Source organism: Ooceraea biroi, chromosome 6, assembly GCF_003672135.1.
Source record: "Ooceraea biroi isolate clonal line C1 chromosome 6, Obir_v5.4, whole genome shotgun sequence".
NCBI lineage: Eukaryota > Metazoa > Arthropoda > Insecta > Hymenoptera > Formicidae > Ooceraea > Ooceraea biroi.
The window spans coordinates 7,331,155-7,353,710 of NC_039511.1; the positions used below are offsets into that span (position 1 = coordinate 7,331,155).

General features: G+C 45.2%; 2 protein-coding genes and 1 pseudogene across 2 annotated transcripts; 2 read left to right on the plus strand and 1 right to left on the minus strand.

Moving 5' to 3' along the window:
• Positions 1-309: 309 nt before the first annotated feature.
• Positions 310-3,201, plus strand: LOC113562093 (annotated as a pseudogene).
• A 1,764-nt stretch (positions 3,202-4,965) lies between these two features.
• LOC105282274 (histone-lysine N-methyltransferase SETMAR-like) lies at positions 4,966-5,637 on the plus strand. Its single transcript, XM_026970505.1, has one exon. The coding sequence runs from the start codon at positions 4,966-4,968 to the stop codon at positions 5,635-5,637; it is 672 nt and encodes a 223-aa protein (XP_026826306.1).
• An 11,104-nt stretch (positions 5,638-16,741) lies between these two features.
• Positions 16,742-17,119, minus strand: LOC105279576. The gene has a single exon (XM_011339438.2). It carries the CDS (start codon positions 17,117-17,119, stop codon positions 16,742-16,744), a length of 378 nt encoding a protein of 125 aa, XP_011337740.2.
• Positions 17,120-22,556: the final 5,437 nt, after the last annotated feature.

The window sequence follows — 22,556 nt, forward strand, 5'->3', positions numbered from 1 at the left end:
GCGCGTCGAATTCTTTTTTGAAAGAACTTCGGGTGTGTAGAATTCTTTTTTGAAAGAACTTCGGGCGCGTCGAATTCTTTTTTGAAAGAACTTCGGGTGTGTAGAATTCTTTTTTGAAAGAACTTCGGGCACGTATACTTGGCGCTTTTTTGTACTTTTTTTTGAAAAGGTAAAGTATTACGTACTTGGTGAATCTTTATATTTAAAGAAACGTAAACGTGGATATCTTATCAATCATTACAGATACAATGTCCATACTCAACCAGCGAGGTATTATTTTTCATTGTTGTTATTATTTCATCCTTGGAGAGATATTAGTGAATTAAAGAATGAATATGATAGTTATGCAGAAGCATTTTCTTTAGTACAATTTAAATTGAAAGATGCTCTTCAGTATCACGAAAGAATAATCGATATTCAGCAAGGTATGGATAATATTGAAGAATTAATTCAAGAAAAAATTTCAGAAATTAGAAAAGATGAAGAGGAAAATGACTGTCTTGAAAACTGTGCATTAGAATGTGTTCCTGTCAAAGTTGAAGGGGCAATGAGGGAATTTAAAGATGTTAGTAATAAAAGTGAAGTTAACGTCGATGAAATGGTGACGCAATTAAATACTGATAAAAAGCGAATCTTTGATAGAATTACTGCTGCTTTATCTGATAGTAATAATGAAGTTCTTAGACTTTATGTTAGCGGTGAAGGTGGTACTGGAAAGAGTTTTTTGATCAAAACTATTAGATGTTGGATTAAAAAATATATTGTAGTTAAAGACACAGCGGTAACTGCACCAACTGGTATAGCAGCTTTTAATATTGATGGACTTACTATTCATAGATTATTTCAATTGCCAGTAGAACATGGCCGTACTGCTAAATATAAACAACTTTCTGACATAGCCCTTAAAGTTATACGGGACGAATTTAAGAATGTTGTTTTAATAATTATTTATCGATGAAGTTTCAATGATTTCAAATATTACATTAATGTACATTCATCTTCGACTAACAGAGATATTTAATACCATGGATTGTGATAATGGATGGTTCGGCAAAAAACATATACTTCTTTTTGGAGATTTATTACAATTTCCACCTGTACATGAAGGTCCGTCTTTTATTGAATTATCCAAATTACAAATTCAGAAGTATATTGGTGCAATGGGTTCAGTAAATTTATGGTCTTTATTTAGTTATGATGAATTACAAATTAATGTGCGACAACAAGGTGATGACTCTTATCGAGATATATTAAAAAGAATTCGAGTTGGAACAGTAACAGATACGGATGTAATTATTTTGAAAACGAGAAAAATTAATTTTAAAGAAACTAATTGTAACGACCGATTACAAGAATTATGTAATTATTTGCAAAATTTACCACTGGATACAGTTTGTTTACTTCCAACTTGTTCATTATGTGATATTTTAAATACTGCAATGTTAGATCGTATTTCTTCGGATAAGATAGAACTCGTTGCTCAAGATCTGGCAGAATGTGCATCATATTTAAAGAAAAAAGTTATGAAGATATTAAATAAAGATGATGGAGATAGTTCTCGAACAGCTGGATTATCCAGAATCATAACTGTCAAATTAGGAGCACGTGTAATGATTAGAAGAAATATCGATGTTAAGTTAGGTCTTGTAAATGGTACTATTGGTACAATTAGGGTGTATATCACTTGGACACAGTTCAATTGGACACGTTGCAAATGGACACCGTTCATTTGGACACCGAAAATTGGACACCGTTCAAATGGACACCGTGCAGTTGGACACCGTTAACTTGCACACCGTGCAGTTGGACACAGAAAAATGCACACCGTTCACTTGGACACAGAAAAATGCAAACTGTGCAGTTGGACACAGAAAAATGCAAACTGTGCAGTTGGACACGGAAAGATGGACATAGTTTGTTTGCGCGCGCGCGCGCACACACACACACACACCGAAGGGGAGGTGCGGGGGGCCTTCGGCCCCCCACCCCCATCCCCCCTCGCAGGGGGAGTGGAAAACGCTTTTTTTCATGTCTTTCCGTGTCGAAATAAATGGTGTCCAACTGCACAGTTTGCATTTTTCTGTGTCCAAGTGAATGGTGTGCATTTTTCTGTGTCCAACTGCACGGTGTCCAAGCGCACGGTGTCCAAGTGAACGGTGTCCAAATGAACGGTGTCCACTTGCAACGTGTCCAAATAAACTGTGTCCAACTGAGGCGCTCCCGTACAATTACATCAATTATACGTAGCGCAATTGACAATGAAGTAGAAAAAATAAAAATAATAGTGTCAGGCAGGGAGCATATTATAGAACGTTTAAGTGTCAAGTTTGAAGTAATGGATAGAGCATTTGTTAAAAGAAAACAATTTCCTATATGTCTAAGTTATGGTATGACTATCCATAAAAGTCAAGGTCTAAGTTTAAAGCATGCTGTTGTGGAAGCTGGAAATTCCATATTCAGTTGTGGACAAATATATGTCGCTCTTTCACAAGTGACTACGTTGAGTGGATTACATCTTATAAATTTTGATCCCTCTTCTGTACAAGCAAATGAGTTAGCTATAAAATTAATTTTTCTCGTTTTTAAAATAATTACATCCGTATCTGTTACTGTTCCAACTCGAATTCTTTTTAATATATCTCGATAAGAGTCATCACCTTGTTGTTATAATAGAATATAACGGATTGCGAACACAATACCGGCCAGATCTTGTACATATTAATATTTTGAAAGAACGTGTTCACAAGGTTCGTGATACAATTTAGGCAATATCAAAAAATATCTTGGAATGTCAAGTTAATGATAAGGATATTAATGATTATACTTTATGGCATATAAAAGGACTTCCAAATGTTGATAATAAATCTTGCTATGCCAATGTTTCAATTCAATGTATACTTCATTCTTCTACTCTCAGAAAATTGTTGCTTCGTCTTGAGCATACGAATATTATAAGACTATTTATTGATTGTTACGTGTCAAACGATAAAACTATTAATATAATGGCAATACGTCAATTAGCAGGACATCAATATCTTGAAAAGATTCAGTGAAATGTTAGTGACTTTATTATACATCTTATTAATAACATAGATAGTATAAAGAATGTAATCGAACATCAATTAAACATAACTTTACGATGTAAAATATGCAATAATACAAACTCAAAAACTCATACAAATTACATATTATTGCTCCAATTACCCGAAAATTTAAAAAATTATACGCTTTAAAAGAATTAATACAATATAATTTTTCACGCTGGAATAATGTAGAAAAACTATGTACTAATTGTGGTGCTATTTCTATACTTGAAAAGAATGATATAATAATAACAGGAAGTATTATCATCTTACAGTTATTGTTATTTAAAATTACTGATACAAAAATTATTAAAACAACGGATTTAAAAATTACAGGTGTACCTACGGAAAAGATCTCTATTGGTGCGAATATATATAAAATTATTAGTGAAATTTTTCATGAAGGTAAAAGTACAATTGATGGACATTATACAAACATAGTACGTGCTAAAGGTACCGAATGGCAATTAATAAATGATTTAAAAGTGCTAAAATGCAATTGGTCTGGAAATGCTAAAAATGCACATATATTTTTTGCAGAAAAAATATGAAAAGTTTTACAAAAAGTAATGAGATCCCTCTAAAAAAACCTTATAAAGGTAAAAAATACGCCAAGTACATAAAAAAGCAAAACTAAATATGATGGAATCCATAGTTAACTAGCCAAGTACCTAGAAGCAATTCAGTTTGAGGATTTGTAATTTGAAATAATACTTAGCGTGCCCGGGTCGCATTAAAACGTACGTTCTACCTATAATTTGTGTAAACTCTATGTGTAAATTATTTGTATTGAGTATTGAGTATTATTTGTATTGAGTAATGAAAAGGGATATTTATAATCACTTTGCTAATGTGCAAAACTGTAAACGTTTATTTTAATATTACCAAATACAAAGTATTTGTTTTAATATTGCCAAATACAAAGATTTACGATCATTAGTGAAAATACTCAAGGTAGTACAAATTTAGAAGAATACATGTCCAATGCGACCCGGGCACGCCAAGTATTATTTCAAATTACAAATCCTCAAACCGAATTGCTTCTAGGTACTTGGCTAGTTAACTATGGATTTCATCATATTTAGTTTTGCTTTTTTATGTACTTGGCGTATTTTTTTACCTTTATAAGGTTTTTTTAGAAGGATATTTTATGTCTACAACGTATATTACACAAAATATATACTGACATACACTTATACTATTTTGTGAATAAACCACATTAGTGACATTCAAATCCTCATTCCTTTTTTTCAATCACACAAAACTATACAATCCACAGATAGCAAGTGCTATGTCATGTATACTTTTAATTTAAAAAAGGTACAAAAAAAGCGCCAAGTATACGCGCCTGAAGTTCTTTCAAAAAAGGACTCTACAAAACTAATGATATGAACAAATTGCGCCAACTACAATAGGTACTTATGCAAACCAGAAAATCTATTACTGTATTATTACTCTTTGGCCGATATTCATTGTTGATTCTGATTTAAGACCATCTTAAGTACAATCTATATAGTATATATAAGCCAAATACCACTCACTCACTCACTCACTGACTCATCAACGTGCAGCCCGAACCACTGCACCTATCGACTTGAAATTTTAAGGGTATATTCCTACTATCACGTAGGTGCTCACTAAGGGTGGATTTTCCGAAATTCCACCCCTAACAGGTGAGAAGGGGTAAAATGTGTTTTTATTTAGGTTGGTCAAAAAGTCTTTTCGTATTTTGAGGCGCTCTACTTTGCGCGCCTGCATTCAAAGCAAACCATGAAAGGAAGGGGAAAGGGTGATTGTTTTAAATTCACCTAACCTCGCTGTACAAACTGTTGCAGACGTAGAGCGCCTGTGAGCTATTGTGAGGTTATAAAAAAATCGCAAAATGGAGCTTTCAAAACAGCAAATTAGGCCAATTTTGTTGTATGAGTTTAAAAGTGGCACGAATGCGTCTCAAACCCATCGAAATTTATGTGAAGTTTTTGGACAAGATGTGATTATCGTTAGGTCATGCCAAGTTTGGTTTGAAAAATTTCGAAATGCTGATTTTAACCTGGAGGATGAGCCCAGGTCCGGAAGGCCTTCGGTCATCGACAAAGCGCGCTTGCGAAACAGAGTCAAAGAAACCCTGGATATTACCACTCGCGAGCTCGAGGCAGAATTCGGAGTATCTCACGGAACCATCATCAACAGCCTCCACCAACTTGGCTTTGTGTCAAAATTGAACAAGTGGGTACCGCATGCATTGAGCGAGAGGAATAAGCTTGATCGCATCTCCAAGTGCGTTACACTACTCAACCGACATCGCAACGAACCTTTTCTTGATCGATTAATTACGTGCGACGAAAAATGGATCTTTTATGATAATGTGGTACGAAAACGAAGTTGGTGTGAGTCCGGAAGTTCAGCTCAGAGGACTCCAAAGCGGAATATCCACGGGCAGAAGATCATGTTAAGTGTGTGGTGGGATGTGCGCGGAATTGTCTACTATGAGCTCCTACCAAGAAATCAAACTATCAATACGGACCTCTACTGTCAGCAATTGGAAAGAGTTTAGACAAAACTCAGGGACTCCGACCCCAACTTGTCAATTGTAAAGGTATCCTCTTCCACCAGGACAACGCTCATCCTCATGTGAGTGCACTCACGTTGAGAAAAATCGGAGAGCTTAATTGGGAACTTCTCGAGCACCCACCATACTCTCCTGACTTCGCGTCATCCGACTATCATCTTTTTAGATCCCTGCAAAATTGTCTTAACGGAAAAAATCGCTTCGGCAGACAAAGTCCAAAGAGAGTTGGATCTTTTCTTTAATTCCACGACTAGTGCCTTTTTCAAGGACGGAATTTTCAAGCTTGTAGATCGATAGGAGGAGGTCATTAGACGAGGCGGAGACTATATTGATGATTAAAATAAAAGTGCGTTTTGTGAAAAATAAGTGTTTCCTTTTTACATAAAATACGAAAAGACTTTTTGACCAACCTAAATAAAAACACATTCTACACATAATATCGCGGGCGCAGCCCGCGTGACGGGGGATGTTAGTCATAAAATATTTGAAACCAATCACAGAGTCGTATTAGCATCTTAAGACATTACTTCAGATCGTCTGGAAATAAGAACAGACTGTCAATACTGGCCTTTGATATTAAAAAAATAAAGGACATAACAATATTAAGCAGATATTTTTATACGAATAAATATTTTAATACATATAAATATATTTATTAATACAAATAAGTGTTTTTTCAAAATACTTGGCGCTGCTAAACCGAATCAAAAATTGTCTTAGTATTTAAATAATCTAAAGATTACAATAATTTCCTTAGACTATAAATTACATAACAACTCGCTGAAATACATATATGTACAAATGTAGTTAAACTTATTCTATGCTTAATTCTAATGTCACACACACACATACACGCACACGCACACGCACGCATTCACAAGAGAGAAAGAAAGAGAATAAGGAAATTAACATAATGATTCGGTTTAACAGCACCAAGTATTTTGAAAAAACACTTATTTGTATTAATAAATATATTTATATGTATTAAAATATTTATTCGTATAAAAATATCTGCTTAATATTATTATGTCCTTTATTTTTTAATATCAAAGGCCAGCTTTCACAGTCCGTTCTTAATTCCATACGATCTGAAGTAATGTCTTAAGATGCTAATACGACTGTGTGATTGGTTTCAAATATCTTATGATTGTACTTAAGATGGTCTTAAATCAGAATCAACAATGAATATCGGCCAAAGAGTAATAATACAATAATAGATTTTCTGTTTTGCATAAGTACCTATTGTAGTTGGCGCAATTTGTTCATATCATTAGTTTTGTAGAGTCCTTTTTTGAAAGAATTTCAGGCGCGTATACTTGGCGCTTTTTTTGTACCTTTTTTTAAAAAGGTAATTTTGTTGTGATTTCACACATTTTGTAGTAACGTTTACTTTATCGTGTCAAATTTTTCTCGAAACAGAGATACAAGTTTTTCGGGTGGGTCACTTCAAATCGGACACCCTATATAATATAGTCAAAAGTCGACACCCTGTATAATATAATAAGGTAGTGTGAGATACCCTATATTTTAAAATGAGACCTGTAAGTTATAATATAATTGAGTGATATAGAAATTAAAAGAGGAAAGCGAAGTACTATAGCTTAGCAAATTTCATTTTCACATTTTAATCATCGGAATAAATAACGTTTACTTTATCGCGTCAAATTTTTGTAGAATCATAACTACAAATTTTTCGGGTTGATCAATTAAAATCGGACACCCTATATATTATAATCAAAAGTCGACACCCTGTATAATAAAAATAAGATAGAGCGAGATACCCTATATAGTAAAAATATTAAAATAAGACCTGTATTGTATAAGGATATACCAACAGTATCTCCGCCGGTCGGTATAAACGGAGCTGCTGCCATCTCGACGAAAAAGAACGGACTGTACAAATGACGATGAAGACGACGACGACGTTTCTGAACAACAAAATTACCTTTTTTTAAAAAAGGTACAAAAAAGGCGCCAAGTATACGCGCGCGAAGAAAAAAAGAACTCTACAAAAGTAATGATATCAAACTATTGCGCCAACTATAAAAATGGGTATTTATGCAAATCAGAAAATCTATTATTTTATTATTATGTATACAACATCCTATTCCAATCCAAGCGTTGTTTTAATTCTCTTTAAATATTATTATAGCATTTTTTTACAAAAATGTATGAAATCTTCAAATTGCGCCAAGTGCAGAGAGAATGTATCGAAAATTAATTATTGTACTATTTAAAAAACTCAAGTGATAGTATTCTTATCAATTAGAAAGAGAATATGTGTATATATTGTTTTGAAAAATTATTGTTGTACTACTTTTAAAAAATAAAAAGTGATAGATATCTTTTTATTGTCACTCTTCCTCTTCCAATCCAAGTGGTAGTAGCTTTCATTCATCACTTCGATTTTAATTTGTTTAAATTCTAATGGAAGGAATAGAAAACGTAATAGAAAAGAATAAAAGAGGTTACAGTACAAAATGTAAAAAAAATAATATTTAGTTAGTGCAAAAACTTGGCGTTGCTAGACCGAGTAATACGAGAAATGCTTTTCTGTCTTTCATTCATTTAAGACCAAATTTCTTCACCTCTCGATAACTTTATTCAAAAGATATCTCGTAGAATCAGTTTTCTTCACCTTTGTAACCTGACAGAATATGGTACTTTATAATAACATTCTAGACACTTTGTGTCAAAAGGAAGTAGTATGAAGAATAGCTATCCGTTAAATACGTAATCAGAGGTTTCAATAAAGAAAACAAATTTTTAGTTATCTGGAAGATAACTATTAAAAGGTATGAAGAAACTGGGCATAATAGTAGGTGTGTATGTTCTCTCTCTCTCTCTCTCTCTCTGTTTGTCAAATTTAGATTAGATTTAAGTTTTATATATAATAATATAATAAGCGTTTATGCATGCGTAAAATTTCTTGGATTTCATTTTTATATCTGAACGAGCAGCTTGAGGTTTTATATAAAGTGCATGCGTACGTTAAGGGGCGATAACGAGGTCTAGCAGCGCCAAGTTTTTTGCACTAACTAAATATTATTTTTTTTACATTTTGTACTGTAACCTCTTTTATTCTTTTCTATTACGTTTTCTATTCCTTCCATTAGAATTTAAACAAATTAAAATCGAAGTGATGAATGAAAGCTACTACCACTTGGATTGGAAGAGGAAGAGTGACAATAAAAAGATATCTATCACTTTTTATTTTTTAAAAGTAGTACAACAATAATTTTTCAAAACAATATATACATATATTCTCTTTCTAATTGATAAGAATACTACCACTTGAGTTTTTTAAATAGTACAATAATTAATTTTCGATACATTCTCTCTGCACTTGGCGCAATTTGAAGATTTCATACATTTTTGTAAAAAAATGCTATAATAATATTTAAAGAGAATTAAAACAACGCTTGGATTGGAATAGGATGTTGTATACATAATAATAAAATAATAGATTTTCTGATTTGCATAAATACCCATTTTTATAGTTGGCGCAATGGTTTGATATCATTACTTTTGTAGAGTTCTTTTTTTCTTCGCGCGCGTATACTTGGCGCCTTTTTTGTACCTTTTTTTAAAAAGGTAATTTTGTTGTGATATCATTACTTTTGTAGAGTTCTTTTTTTCTTCGTTTTATTAACGGCATTAATAACATTTATTATCAGCAAAATGATATTTCGCACTAAATTATTAGTTACTTTATTACAGTATAATTCTGCAACTATGCAACACTTCTTTTACTCTCACCAACCCTGTATGTGCGCAAAGCGACCTTGTATCCTTGTATATATACGGGCGCAAAGCGATCCTTGTATATATACGGGAGCTGATATATACTTTATGTACTATCAAGTTTTTGTAAGAATAATATATAAATATCTTTAGCACCTCTAGGCCATTGTCTTTTTTTAATTTGTGCATCATCAGCTTCAGTCCAATTATTAGACATTCCTTCTCTACATATACTCGTGTAATGACCATCCTCAGTACATAAACCACTATGAAATATAGCATTCATAAACTTATACGTTTGTCTAGCTATTAAAACTTTAGTTGTAGGAATAGTACATATATTAAATTTACGTATTGCTTTCACAATTTTATCATCTTGAGATGAAAATAATACTAAACGAATAATAACTATATCTTTCGTTACTGTTAATTCGGTCTTAAACAAAATATCATTTCCTGTACACTGTTCGCATGACCCATCAGATTCACACCAATGTGAAACTGTAACATTTAATAAATCATTAAGAGTATAGCTTTTTTCCCAAATTGTTAATAGGTATTGAAATAACTACATCGTTGCAAGTAAATTCCTTTGTATAATCACAAGATTTACATCGACTAGTAGAAGTTATTGGGTCATTAAGTATGAAACTTTACAAATAGAACATAAACTTTTGCATTTTTTGGCACATGAACACGATTTATTTTCAATCGAAGTATGCGCCCATGTTATTTACACACTTCTGCCATTTTAGTGGTAGTTGGCCTATGCCTCTACTATATAAGCCAGGAGTACGGGAATCGATGAAGTCGCGGAAGGCTGTTTCGACTGCCTGTTGAGAATTGAAGAACTTTCCCACCAAGAAGTTGTCCAAATTCCGGAAGAAGTGATAGTCGGTAGGTGATAGATCTGGTGAATATGGTGGATGACGGAGAGTTTCCAATTCCAACTCCTGTAGCTTTGCCACAGTCAGTCGTGCAGTGTGCGGTCGAGCATTATCATGCAACAGGATTGGCATTGACCGATTGACCAATTTCGGTTGTTTAATAGCAAGTTGTTGCATCATTTCGTCCAGTTGCTTGCAATATACTTCACCCGTTATCGATGTGCCAGGTTTCATAAAGTTGTAGTAGATAACACCTGACCTGGACCACCAAACAGTCACGATAAGCTTCTTCTGTGTAATGTTGGGTTTCGCGTGATGTCTCGGTGGTTCATCAGCGTTCAACCACTGATGTGAGCGTTTACGATTGTCGTAGAGTATCCACTTTTCATCGCAGGTCACAATTCGATTAAAAAAAGATTCATTTTTGTGACGGGAAAGCAAAGAAAGGGAAGCCTCTAGACGTTGCGCCTGCTGCGCATCGGTCAATTCGTGCGAGACCCATTTGTCCAACTTCTTTATCTTACCAATTGCAGCTAAATGAACCAATATGGTGGGTATGGAAACATTGAATATCGATGCCAATTCACGTGTACTTTGAGATGGATCGGACTCTACTACGGCTCTCAAGTGATCATTATACACCTTCGTCTTTGGTCTTCCACGTGGCTCATTAGCGAGGCTGAAATCTCCATCTCTGAAGTTTTTGAACCAATTGCCCACCGTTGCTTTAGTAGTTGAACCTTCACCAAATACAGCGTTGATATTACGAGCTGTCTCCGACACTGTAGTTCCACGGCGGAACTCATATTCATAAATCACACGAATTTTGGACTTTTCCGTAGTTCTATAAAAAAGAATCCACCAATAAAATGATGAAGATATTTGAACAAACAAATATGACATTTGAAGAGCGAACATACATCTATCACACTAACCTAACCTGATACTGACGTCTGGCGCCAAATTTGAGATAACAAATGTTAAAGATGGCGCTTTTACATTTGTAAAGTTTTATACTTAATGACCCAATACTTGATGCTCTACCAGTTGTCTTATACAATCATATTTAGTAAACAGGATTGTAAGAAACTCAAACACATCACGTTTTACATTTATTGAAAACGGTTCTCCTAAATATTGCCGTACTGCATATGTATTCAAATTGCACATTCCATTTTCATATCGATGCATCAACATTCTTAAAACATCTGATTTATTACACTTCACCAATTGTTTTCTAATAGGACCTAAATGCATTAGACATTGTAATACTACATTTGCATAACACGAAACATTGTCTGTATTTTGTAAACCATGTAAAACCCAAGCAACATTTTGTCGTAAGTTTTGACATATTCTAAATATATATTTCTAAACATATGTTTATAACATATAAACATATGTTAAGAATAGGGCAATCATGTTAAATCGTCTTGACTTTACTTCTCTCATAGTTTCCGAGATATTCGCAATTATCTTTGAAAAATAGTTTTTTCGCGATATCTCGCGAACGGAGCGTCCTAGAGGGTTCGTTCAGGGCCCATTCGACGGGGTTTTCGAGCCACAATGAGTAGATATATAGGGCGGGTTCTGACCCATGTGGCAACGAGGGGGAGGGGGAGGGGGGCTGAGTCAGCAGGGGTATCATGTTCACATCGGAGGAATGAATCAGCAGGGGGGGGTCGTATATTGTTACATGTGGTACAGCGCTATTGTTACCTATTGCATCATCAGCACTACTTTTATATACGCTTGGATCTGCACGAACATGTTCAAGGTCAAGTGATGTGTTATCGTTTTTTCTCGGAACGCGCCCCGAAACTGCGCAGTAGCGCAAATGGCGGCTGCGCTATTGTGTTACATAGTGCAACATCAGCACATTACATAGTGTAATATCAGTACTACTTTTATATACGCTTGGACCTGCGCGAACATGTTCAAGGTCGGGTGACGTCATCGTTTTGTCTCGGAACGTGCCCCGAAACTGCGCAGTAGCGCAAAAGGCGGCAGCGCTATTGTTACACAGTGCAACATCAGCACTACTTTTAAATACGCTTGAACTTGCACGAACACGTTCAAGGTCAGGTGATACCATCGATAATTTTGCTGACGTGTGCGAAATTGCACAGTAAGTGATGCATATATAAAACGGACAGTGTGTCCGATCGAGCAAACGCCCAGGATGTTCATGGTGCTGCCGGACGATGAAGGCTACGCGGACCTAGGAGCATGAACGCGGGCAATGGAAGAGCAGGATTCCTATTGGTATTATGATTTCCACGTTAAGGACAGCTTAATATAGTAGGACATTGCACACTGTGTTATCGGGTTACATGAAAGTGCAGCGAATTGTAAGACAAAGTCTACTTGGAGCGTGAGTACGATGGACGAGCGCGAGCTCACCGAGCTCGTCGGGAGCGTCGAGACGCTATGCGCATACTTCGAGTGGGAACTTAAGTGCGACGAGTACCTGCGAACATTGCGGGAAAAGTGTCATCGGGTAGGAAGCGCGCGGTCGGTAACCGGGCGGAGGTTCGCCGCGATCGCGAGGGTCGCGCGCCTGGAGGGTGTGAGGAACCGTCTGAGACGGCGATTCGAGTACGTGGGTGCGGGACTCGGCGAGCAGACCGGACTCTCCTGGACGGAGATGGAGACGGCATTCAGGAACCGCATGCTTACCGGTGCGGTGATCAACGACAGCCACATCGAGCTGCGCAGATTTCTCGAGGATGCCAGAGACGTGGTGATCGAGCGCGTACGTGATAGCCTCGCTGCGCTTAACGGTGTGAAGGTGAACACCGCGTTCAACGCCGAGTTTGTAGCGGACGAGAAGACGGCGGTAAAGACGATCACCACGCGACACCACGGACTGTTACTCACCTCCGACCTTCGCGAGTGGTACGACAAGCGCGTGATGGAGATCACTATGGCGTCTCTCGACGAATTCCAAGAGTGGGACAGTGGGTGGGCGTTGTCCAGGATACTGAACTTAACGGTCAACGTGAACAGGTACAACCCCATGCGTGCGAGGTGTGTCATCGATATACCGCGCGCGATCCAAGTGAAACATGCGGTGGTCAACGTGAGATCAACGGACAATGCATGCTTCGCGCGGGCGGTGGTCGCCGCTTTTTATCTCTGCGCTAAACATGCGGAAAGGGCGGCACAATATCCCAATTACGCTGCTGTGCTAGATGTGACTGGTATAGACTTTCCCATGACCCTCGACCAGATCGGCAGGTTCGAGCGCAATAACGGAATATCAATAAACGTATTCGCCAAGGATGACGATAACAGGCGAGGGGCCATCGTTCCGCTGCGGTTAACCGACCACAAGCGGAACAAACACGTCAACCTGTTGTACGTGCCCGACAACCACGCGGAGCAGCCGGGACACTTCGCGTGGATCAGAGATCTATCGCGCCTGGTTAGTGCACAAATCAGTAGGAAGAAGCAGCGGAAGTACATCTGCGATCGGTGAGTTGTCATAGAAACAATTCCATACATCATATCACACAAATATCTATAACATCACGCAGGTGCCTACACTACTTCCCAACCGAGGAGAGGCTGTCCGCTCACACCATCGACTGCGAGACTATCAACGACTGCGCGATAGTCCTGCCCAGCGAGGACGATAAGCTGCTAGCCTTCCGAAACTACAAGAGGAAGGAGCGCGCACCGTTCGTCGTGTACGCGAATCTTGAGTGCACGTTGGAGAAGAATGAGCAGGAGAAGGATGCGGCGGCGGCTGGCGCGTATCAACGGCACAGGGCGTACAGTGTGGGATACTACTTGCGATGCGCGTACGACAAGTCGTTGTCTGCGTACAGAACGCATCGTGGGGAGGACTGCGTGTCGTGGTTCGTTGGAGAGCTTGGCGAACTGGCGCTGCGCGTCACGACGATCCTCGCGTCCAACGTGCCCATGAGGGACCTCACCCCGGAGCAGTGCGAATAACTGCGCGGTGCCACGTGTGCGGTAAACCGTTCGCGGTGGGTGACACCCGGGTGCGCGATCACTGCCACCTAACCGGCCGCTACAGAGGCCCGGCGCACTCGACGTACAACCTAAACTATAAGGACTCGCACGTTATCCCCGTGATATTCCACAATCTCTCCGACTACGACGCGCATTTCATCATCGAGGACGTGGCGAACGCCTTCGAGGGCAGCGTGGAGTTACTGCCGCTGACGAAGGAACGGTACATCGCATTCACGAAGAACGTCGCTAACACCGCGGACAGGTACGGAGCCAGAGCGTGCGTGAAACTGCGATTCATAGACTCGTACAAGTTTCTCAGCACAAGTCTCGACAAACTAGCGTCCTATTTCGACCGGAGTCACATGCGCATTCTACGTGCGGAGTTTCGACATCTCTTCGAGGAGGAGTTCCAGCTCCTCACGCGGAAAGACGAATTTCCATACGAGTACGTCGATAGCGTCGAGAGACTGCTCGAGACTCGCTTACCACCGCGCGAGTCCTTCCACAGTTCGCTGACCGGCGATACGGTGGCAGGTGACGACTACGCGCACGCGACAAAACGTGTGGAACAGGTTCGCTATCGAGAACCTCGTACAGTACAGCGACCTGTACCTAAAAACGGACGTTCTCCTCCTGGCGGATGTATTTGAAAATTTTCGCGACACGTGCATACGGAACTACGGCCTGGACCCGGTGCACTACTACACACTACCGGGCTACACGTGGGACGCGATGCTGCTGCACACAGGCATCGAGTTCGAGCTACTGACGGACGTGGATATGGTGCTGTTCGTGGAGCGTGGCGTGCGCGGTGGGCTGAGTCAATGCTCGCACAGGTACGCACGAGTCAACAACAGATATGCGCCGTCATACGATCCGTCCGAGCCGTCGTCGTATCTCATGTACTACGACGTAAATAATCTCTACGGATGGGCCATGTGTCAGCCGTTGCCTCGTGGGGAGTTTTGCTGGGTCGAGGACGTCTCGACGCTCGACGTGCACGCGATCCCCCCGAACTCGCCTAGAGGGTACATCCTCGAGGTCGACCTGGAGTATCCGCGATATCTACACGACGCGCACGCGGACCTGCCGTTCTGTCCGACGCGCGAGGCACCGCCCGACAAGCGGCAGGAAAAGCTCCTCGCGACTCTGTGCGATAAGCAGCGGTACGTGATACACTACCACACGCTGCAGCAATGCACGAGCCACGGGCTTCGCGTCGCGAGGATACATCGTGCGCTGGAGTTCGCACAGTCCACGTGGCTGCGCGATTACATCGAGCTGAACACGGCGTTTAGGACGCGCGCGACGAACGATTTCGAGAAGAACCTGTACAAGCTTATGAACAACGCCGTCTTCGGTAAGACGATGGAGGACGTTCGAAATCGCGTCGACGTGAAACTCGTGACGCGCTGGGAGGGGAGATACGGCGCCGAGGCCCTTATCTCGCGTCCTAACTTCCACAGCCGAGCCGTGTTCGGGGAGAATCTCCTCGCCGTGGAGCTTCGCAGGCTGAAGGCCATGTTCAACCGACCGATATACGTGGGCATGTGCATTCTGGACATCTCAAAGACGCGCCTCTACGAGTTCCACTACGACTACATGGCCCCGCTGTACGATGACAAGTGTCGGATCATGTACACGGACACGGACAGTCTGATATACCGCATCGAGTGCGAGGATGCGTACACGTGACATGAGGCGCGACATCGCACGCTTCGACACGAGCGACTATCCAGCGGACAACGCGTACGACATGCCACAGCGGAACAAAAAGGTACCGGGGCTCATGAAGGACGAGAACAACGGCGCCGTCATGACCGAATTCATCGGGCTGAGGGCGAAGATGTACGCGCTGAGGGTGTGCGGAAAGAAGGATACGAAGAAGATCAAGGGTGTGTGCAGGAGCGTTGTGGGGCGAACGATAACGTTCGACGACAACGCGCGCTGTTTGAGCGAATCGGTGGAAATGACCCGCCAACAGTCGCGCATGCAGTCGAAGCTCCATCGGGTCTACACCATAGCGGAGACGAAGCTCGCCCTCAGCCCACACGACGACAAGCGGTACATTGTACCCGACAGCACCAGCACCCTCCCGTGGGGGCATTACGCCATTCCACAGTGACATACACGAGGGGAACGAGAAAGAACGAAGCGTGTAGATATGAAAATGTAATCTTTATTGTAATTTTGTTACATAGGAATACACGTTCCTATATCTTTGAGTAAAAAGTATATAAATATATAAATATATAAGATATAACGTATAGAGTGTCTGACATGAGGCGGGGACAGTAGGCGTAACAAACGGTTAGCCGCTCGCGCGACGCGATAGCGGCCAGTTTCCGATTACAGTGGTAGGCGCGAACATATCTCGACGTTACGCCTACTGTCCCCGCCTCATGTCAGACACCCTGTACATAAGCACATGGAGGTCTATACGCGTACAATTACAGCATATTGTCCCTACTGATTCAAGAATTGTGCGACGCGTCCATTCCGAGCCACTTGACGTACACCTCGTTTTTCCTCCGCCGCAGCACCTTTTCCACGAGATAAACGTCCGGATGATGGGCTCTGAGTACCTCGTGCTCGTAAAAGCCGCCGGAGATCGGATTACCGCGATAGTCCTCCAACAGGTACGTCGCGGGATTGGTCCGTTGCACCTTCGCTACCTTAAACACCTCCGTGGTCCAATTCGGTGTATAGCCCTTCACGAAGACGGTTTTATGCTTCCTCACGTGCACCGTATTACCCGCGCGGAATTTCGCTGACGCGGCGATCTTCACGCGCTTGTAAACAGTGGACAGCAGTCGAGCAGCTGTGGCCGGCGTGACGTCGACCGGCCGCATGGCGATAGTGCGGTGCCGGCGAGCGTTGTACTCTCGCACGAGGCGCGATAACGCGTCTGTCCACTTGTACGATCCATTGAGCGTAAACACCTTTCACATTTCATTCTTCAGCGTACGATTGAAGCGTTCCACTATCGAGGCCTTCATTACCGAGTGCGTGGAATAGTGATTTATACCGTTCGTACGCGCTAGTTCTCGCACCTACGCGTTGTAGAATTCCTTGCCCTCGTCGGTCTGCAGGTTCGCGGACACCTGCGGTCGTTGCGGAATATCCGAGCGAGCGCTTCGGCCACCTCGCTTACGGACTTATGCTTGAGAGGTACCGCCCACGCGTACTTACTCAGCGCGTCGATGATCGTCAGTATATAGCGGTAGCCTCTGCTCTGCCGCGCGTACGACTGCATGTCGACCAGATCCACCTGCCACAGGTCGTCGTATCCGTGTACGATCACGCGACGACGAGGAAAGTTTCTTCGCGCTGGCGCGTGTAACTCACGCACCAGTTGCAACCTCTCCGAACTGACGTTGCCGCGCGCCTTGACTCATCGTGGCGCGATTCGACGGGCCGGTCCTGTCTCCTCAGTACGGACCCGATCTACCGTTACGATCGGTTCGTCGATCGACCCGTTGATCGATCCGTTCATCCGTTCGTTGGTCGGTCGGTCGGTCGGGCGGGGCCGGTCGTCCGTTGATCGGTCCGTTCGTCCGTCGAACGGTCAGTTGATCGGTCGGTCGGGAGGGCCGTTCGTCCGTTGATCGGTCCGTTGATCGCCCCGTTCGTCCGTCGAACGGTCCGTTGATCGACCCGTTGATCGTCCCGTTGAACGGCCCGTTGATTGGTCCGTTGATCGGCTCGTTGATCGGTCGGTGCGTTCGTCCGTTCGCTTCACTCTCCCGTTGTGGGCGGCCTGTCGATGTTCACGTATGTCAGTGCTGATCCGTCGGTTCTCGAGAGTACGACCAGGTCGCTGCGCAGCCTCGACACCGTTGCCTCGAGATCGTTCGCCCGTTCCTCGCACGACTGTGCGATCCTCGTCACCTTGTCCAATCAGTTCGTGTTGGATCTAGCGTCCGTTCGCGCCTTTGCCACGTTTTCCGTGAGGTACTTTATCCTCCCGTCGTGCGCCTGCAATTGCGTCGTGAGGGAAGTCGCGTCGGACTGGAGCCGCGACAGCGACGAGGTAATCCGCTCCTCCTGAGCGTTGATCCGCAGCCCCGTGTCCTCGACGACCCTGCGCAACTCAGCCACCCCGCCGTTCGTACCGTCGACGTGCGCTCGTAGCGCGTCAACCGCCTCCCGCAGCTCGCGATAGTCCCTCCGCTGGGCCTCGGATAACGACCAGATCCGCTGGTCCACGTGGTATCGGTTTACCGCATCGTACTCCTCCCGCGGTATGGCCACGTGCCGTATTCGTCGCCGTCCGGGACCCGGCAGAGAGCGTTGTCGCGTACGTAACCGCGAACGTCGCATGTCCTAAATTCCGTCTCGTGGTCGCCGCTCCGCGCGAGAGTAGCGCCGAACTTGTTCACGGGCATCGATGCGTCGTGGACGGTACTTCAGATCGTAATGATACCCGCCTCTCGGAGCTCTTCGATTATAGACAGGAACTCGGCGTCGTGCGAGTCGTTGCCCGCGTCGCGAGACGCTTCGATCAGCCTGAGGCGATCCACCAGCTCATTTGGATCGTCTCAGTGCACGTAGTCGATCGCGTTGTCGGTTACCCTCATGGTTGGAAGCGACTACGGTGGCGGTGGTGGCTGCGGTTCCACACCGGCTCCGCCGTGACCCGCGGCCGAGTCAATGCACATCAACGGTGCGATAATCTGCTTGTACTTGAAGCCCTTGTTACTCTTTATTGGTCTGTACGCCTGATACCGCTGCCTGTGCGCGTTCGTCGCCGACAGAATCTGGCGGTACATCGTCGTGTCCTGTACGGTGTACACGCGCTCGTCGGGCATGCGCATGAAGATCAGCTCGTACAGACCGGGCGTACCCTCGTACCGCGTACCGTCCACGAATATGGTGTCGTCCGAGCCGACGTCGAAGCGCTTGTCGCCGAGCATCGTGCCGGTCTCACCGATGTACAGTCATAGGCACAGAGGTTGCGACACTTTTTTTTAACTAAGTTTATGAATACGCAATCAAATTCAGGATGCGAATCACTGTGACACGCACATGTAACTGTGTTACACATGTATACGCAAATTTGACAACTTCATGATCGTTCATCGAGTAGGCGCGCGTCACAGTGATTCGCATCCTGAATTTGATTGCGTGTTCGTAAACTCATTTAAAAAAAAGTGTCGCAACCTCTGTGCCTATGACTGTATACCCCATACACGGTGTCGATGGTGCTCGTCTTGCTGGCTGGCTCGCGACCACTATTCGTGAACAGAGCGCCCACGTACTTCCGACCCAACGGCCCCAGCGTGGCGAGCAGCGCGTCCCTGCTGTCGTCCGTTCGCATGACCTCGGCGACGGATCGCTCCAGTGGGCTCAGCGGCGCCGCCGCGTCGGACTCGAGCGTCGCGCTTATCAACGGTGTTGACGTGGCGCTCAGTTTCTGCCGACCTATCTTTAGCCTCTGCGGCGTAACCATTCGCCGCTTCTGCGGTGTCACTATCGCGGATGACAAGGCGTCAGCGTCCTCATACTCGCACTTCCTCTTCACGCGACATACGTCGTCGTCGTCGTCAGCGTCGGCGCCGGTGTAGGATCCGTCGTCGTAGTCGCCGATGGTGTGCTCGACCAGTCGTTTCAACGGCTCGACGATGGGCTTGAAGTGGGTCTCCAGGGCCCGCTCGTCGTCCATTCTGTCAGTCCTCAAACTCCGGTACTTCCTGCGGATGGACTCGCGCGCGCGGGCGATCTTCTCCGCGATCGCCTCGCGCGACTGCACCACTCGACATGCCCGCGACGACTGCCCACTCCCCGGCTCCCCCGCCTACGACACGGCGAACTCGTTGAATCCGCGCCTGTACCGACCGTTCCGAAGCGTGCTGTCCTTGTCTATCACGAGGAATCTATGTTGTAGGCGCCAACAGTCGCGACACAGCGTGGCGAATTCCTCGAAGGTCGGTGTTCACGTGATCGTTGTACACGTGCCGCAGATTCGTGCTGTCCTGTCGAAAGAGGATCAGCAGATTCGCGTTATCGCGCAACAGGTGTTTCGGTATCCGAGCGTACGTCTGACACAGATAGAAGCAGTCGACGAGCGAGTGCCGTCCCATCGAGAAGTGCTCCCTCATGGCGTCCTGCCTGTCGCAGGCGACGTCGTCGAACACGAATATCAAGTGCGGCGGGGCCTCGTGCGGCAGTACGACGTCACCGCTATCGTGGAACGCGCGATAACCGATCCCGTCCATCGACCCGAGTAGGCGCTTCAGATAGTGGTCCTTCGGCTGTTGCAACGACTTCGAGTACACGTACACGTTCTCGAAGCGCACGCCGTGCGGACTCTCGAGCAGGCTGATCACGACGTCCGTCTTGCCACATCCCGACGGTCCGCACACCAGGGCGCGTATGGTAGTCGGTAGCAGAGACCCGTGCCTGCTCGCTTTCGTCTCTCCATTCCCGATCCTGTCGTCCACGTTCGACACGCGTATTCGCACGGGCTGCCTGACGTAGCGCATGTCGCGCGAACTCGCTCGCCGTCGAGGCGCCCCCCGCTATTTATACGCGGAACGAACCCACCTGTTCAATCAGTCGTGACCTCAAGGCTGCTGCTGCTGCGCGCGTCTGCGGTTACTCCGACGTGCGACGAATGCGTCTAACCGCTCACCGCGCGGGTCTGCTTAATCATGCCATAGACGCGCTACCGTTCGAGCTGCACATTCCCAGCTACCAGTTCTGCGGGCCCGGTACGAGACTCGCGAAACGACTCGCACGAGGCGATCGCGGCGTGAACCCGTTGGACGCAGCCTGTCGTGAGCACGACATCGCCTACTCGCGGAGCCGGGAGTTGGTCGAACGGCACGCGGCCGACCGGGTGCTCGCGGACAGAGCGCGCGAGCACATCTCGGCGAGCGATTCGAGCCTCGGTGAGAGGGCCGCCGCGGCGGCCGTATGGGCGGCCATGAAGGCGAAGACGAAACTCGGAAAGGGTCTGAGGAGCAAGAGGCGATCGGCGCCTGGTATAAAGAGGACGATGGGCAGGAGAAAGAGGGCAACCACTGCGGCCAAGAGACCGGCAAGGACGCTCCCGATAGCGAAACGCGGCGGCTTCCTGCCGCTCCTACCGGTCCTGGGCGCGCTCGGGTCGTTGATCGGTGTTGCGGCCGGCGTCGCGAAGGCGGTGAACGACAGCAAGGCGAAGCGTCGTCAGCTGGAGGAGCTGCAACGTCACAATCGTGCGATGGAAGGGCGTGGTCTTTATCTCGCGCCGCACGCACGCGGTCGCGGTACGAAAAAAAAAACGTCCCCGTCAGCGCTAGGATTGCCACCTGGCGCGACGACGGGCCCGCAGCTAGCGGCGGCGATCGCGCGTCTTCGCGTGCCGTTCTTCAGAAGGGTGTTTATGCGCGACACGTTACCCGCGCGAGCGCGTCGCAACGAGTGCGGCGTCGTAAACCTCGACGCCTCCGCGTGTCCGGGGACCCATTGGGTCGCGTACGCTAAGAGGGGCGAGAGGATCGTCTACTTTGACGGTTTCGGTAACCTGCGCACTCGAGCGCTATCTGGGTGGCACCGCGTCGATCGCGTACAATCGCTACCGATATCAGACGTACAACGAGCAGATCTGCGGGCAGTTGTGTCTGCGTTTTCTCTGCGACATCGAGTGGTAGGGGGACGGCGATTCATCATGTCGCTGACGCTCACGCTGACCGGTAGAAACAGCGTTCTGATGGTGTGTTACTTTCCGCCCATCGATCTGAGCGACGGTTCCTACGAGCTCAGTCTCGCGGATTTCGAGACGTACAACTCGATACCTAACGTCGACGCGACCAACAACCGATTCTACTTCGGCGAGAGGGACGCGTTGATAACGATTCCCGAGGGATCCTACGAGCTCAGTGCCATAAGCCGGTTCCTGAGGAACGCCGTGCTCCGTCGACATGACACCGTGGGTGACGACGACGACGCCGACGACGACTCCGTCGGAACGTACGACCTGTACGACGGTGAGGAGAGCACGGGGGAGGACGTGCTCGCTCTACGCGCCAACGACAACACCATGCGCAGCGAGATGAAGTGCGCCTATCGGGTGAACTTCGCCAAGCCCGGCACCATCGGGCCGCTCCTGGGGTTCTCGCTGCGCGTACTACGGCCCAACAGGTGGTACACGTCCGACGAACCGATGAACATCATGGGCGTGAACGTCATCCGCGTGGAATGCAACGTCACGGCGGAGGCGTACAGCAACAACAGGCCCGTGCACACGATACACGAGTTCGCGCCCAACGTGCCACCGGGATATAAACTGTCGGAGAGGCCCGG

What these genes read in the sequence shown, in the direction of transcription:
- LOC105282274 (XM_026970505.1), top strand. Translation starts at nt 4,966, where the DNA reads ATGGAGCTTTCAAAACAGCAAATTAGGCCAATTTTGTTGTATGAGTTT.
- LOC105279576 (XM_011339438.2), bottom strand. Translation starts at nt 17,119, where the DNA reads ATGCGGCCGGTCGACGTCACGCCGGCCACAGCTGCTCGACTGCTGTCC.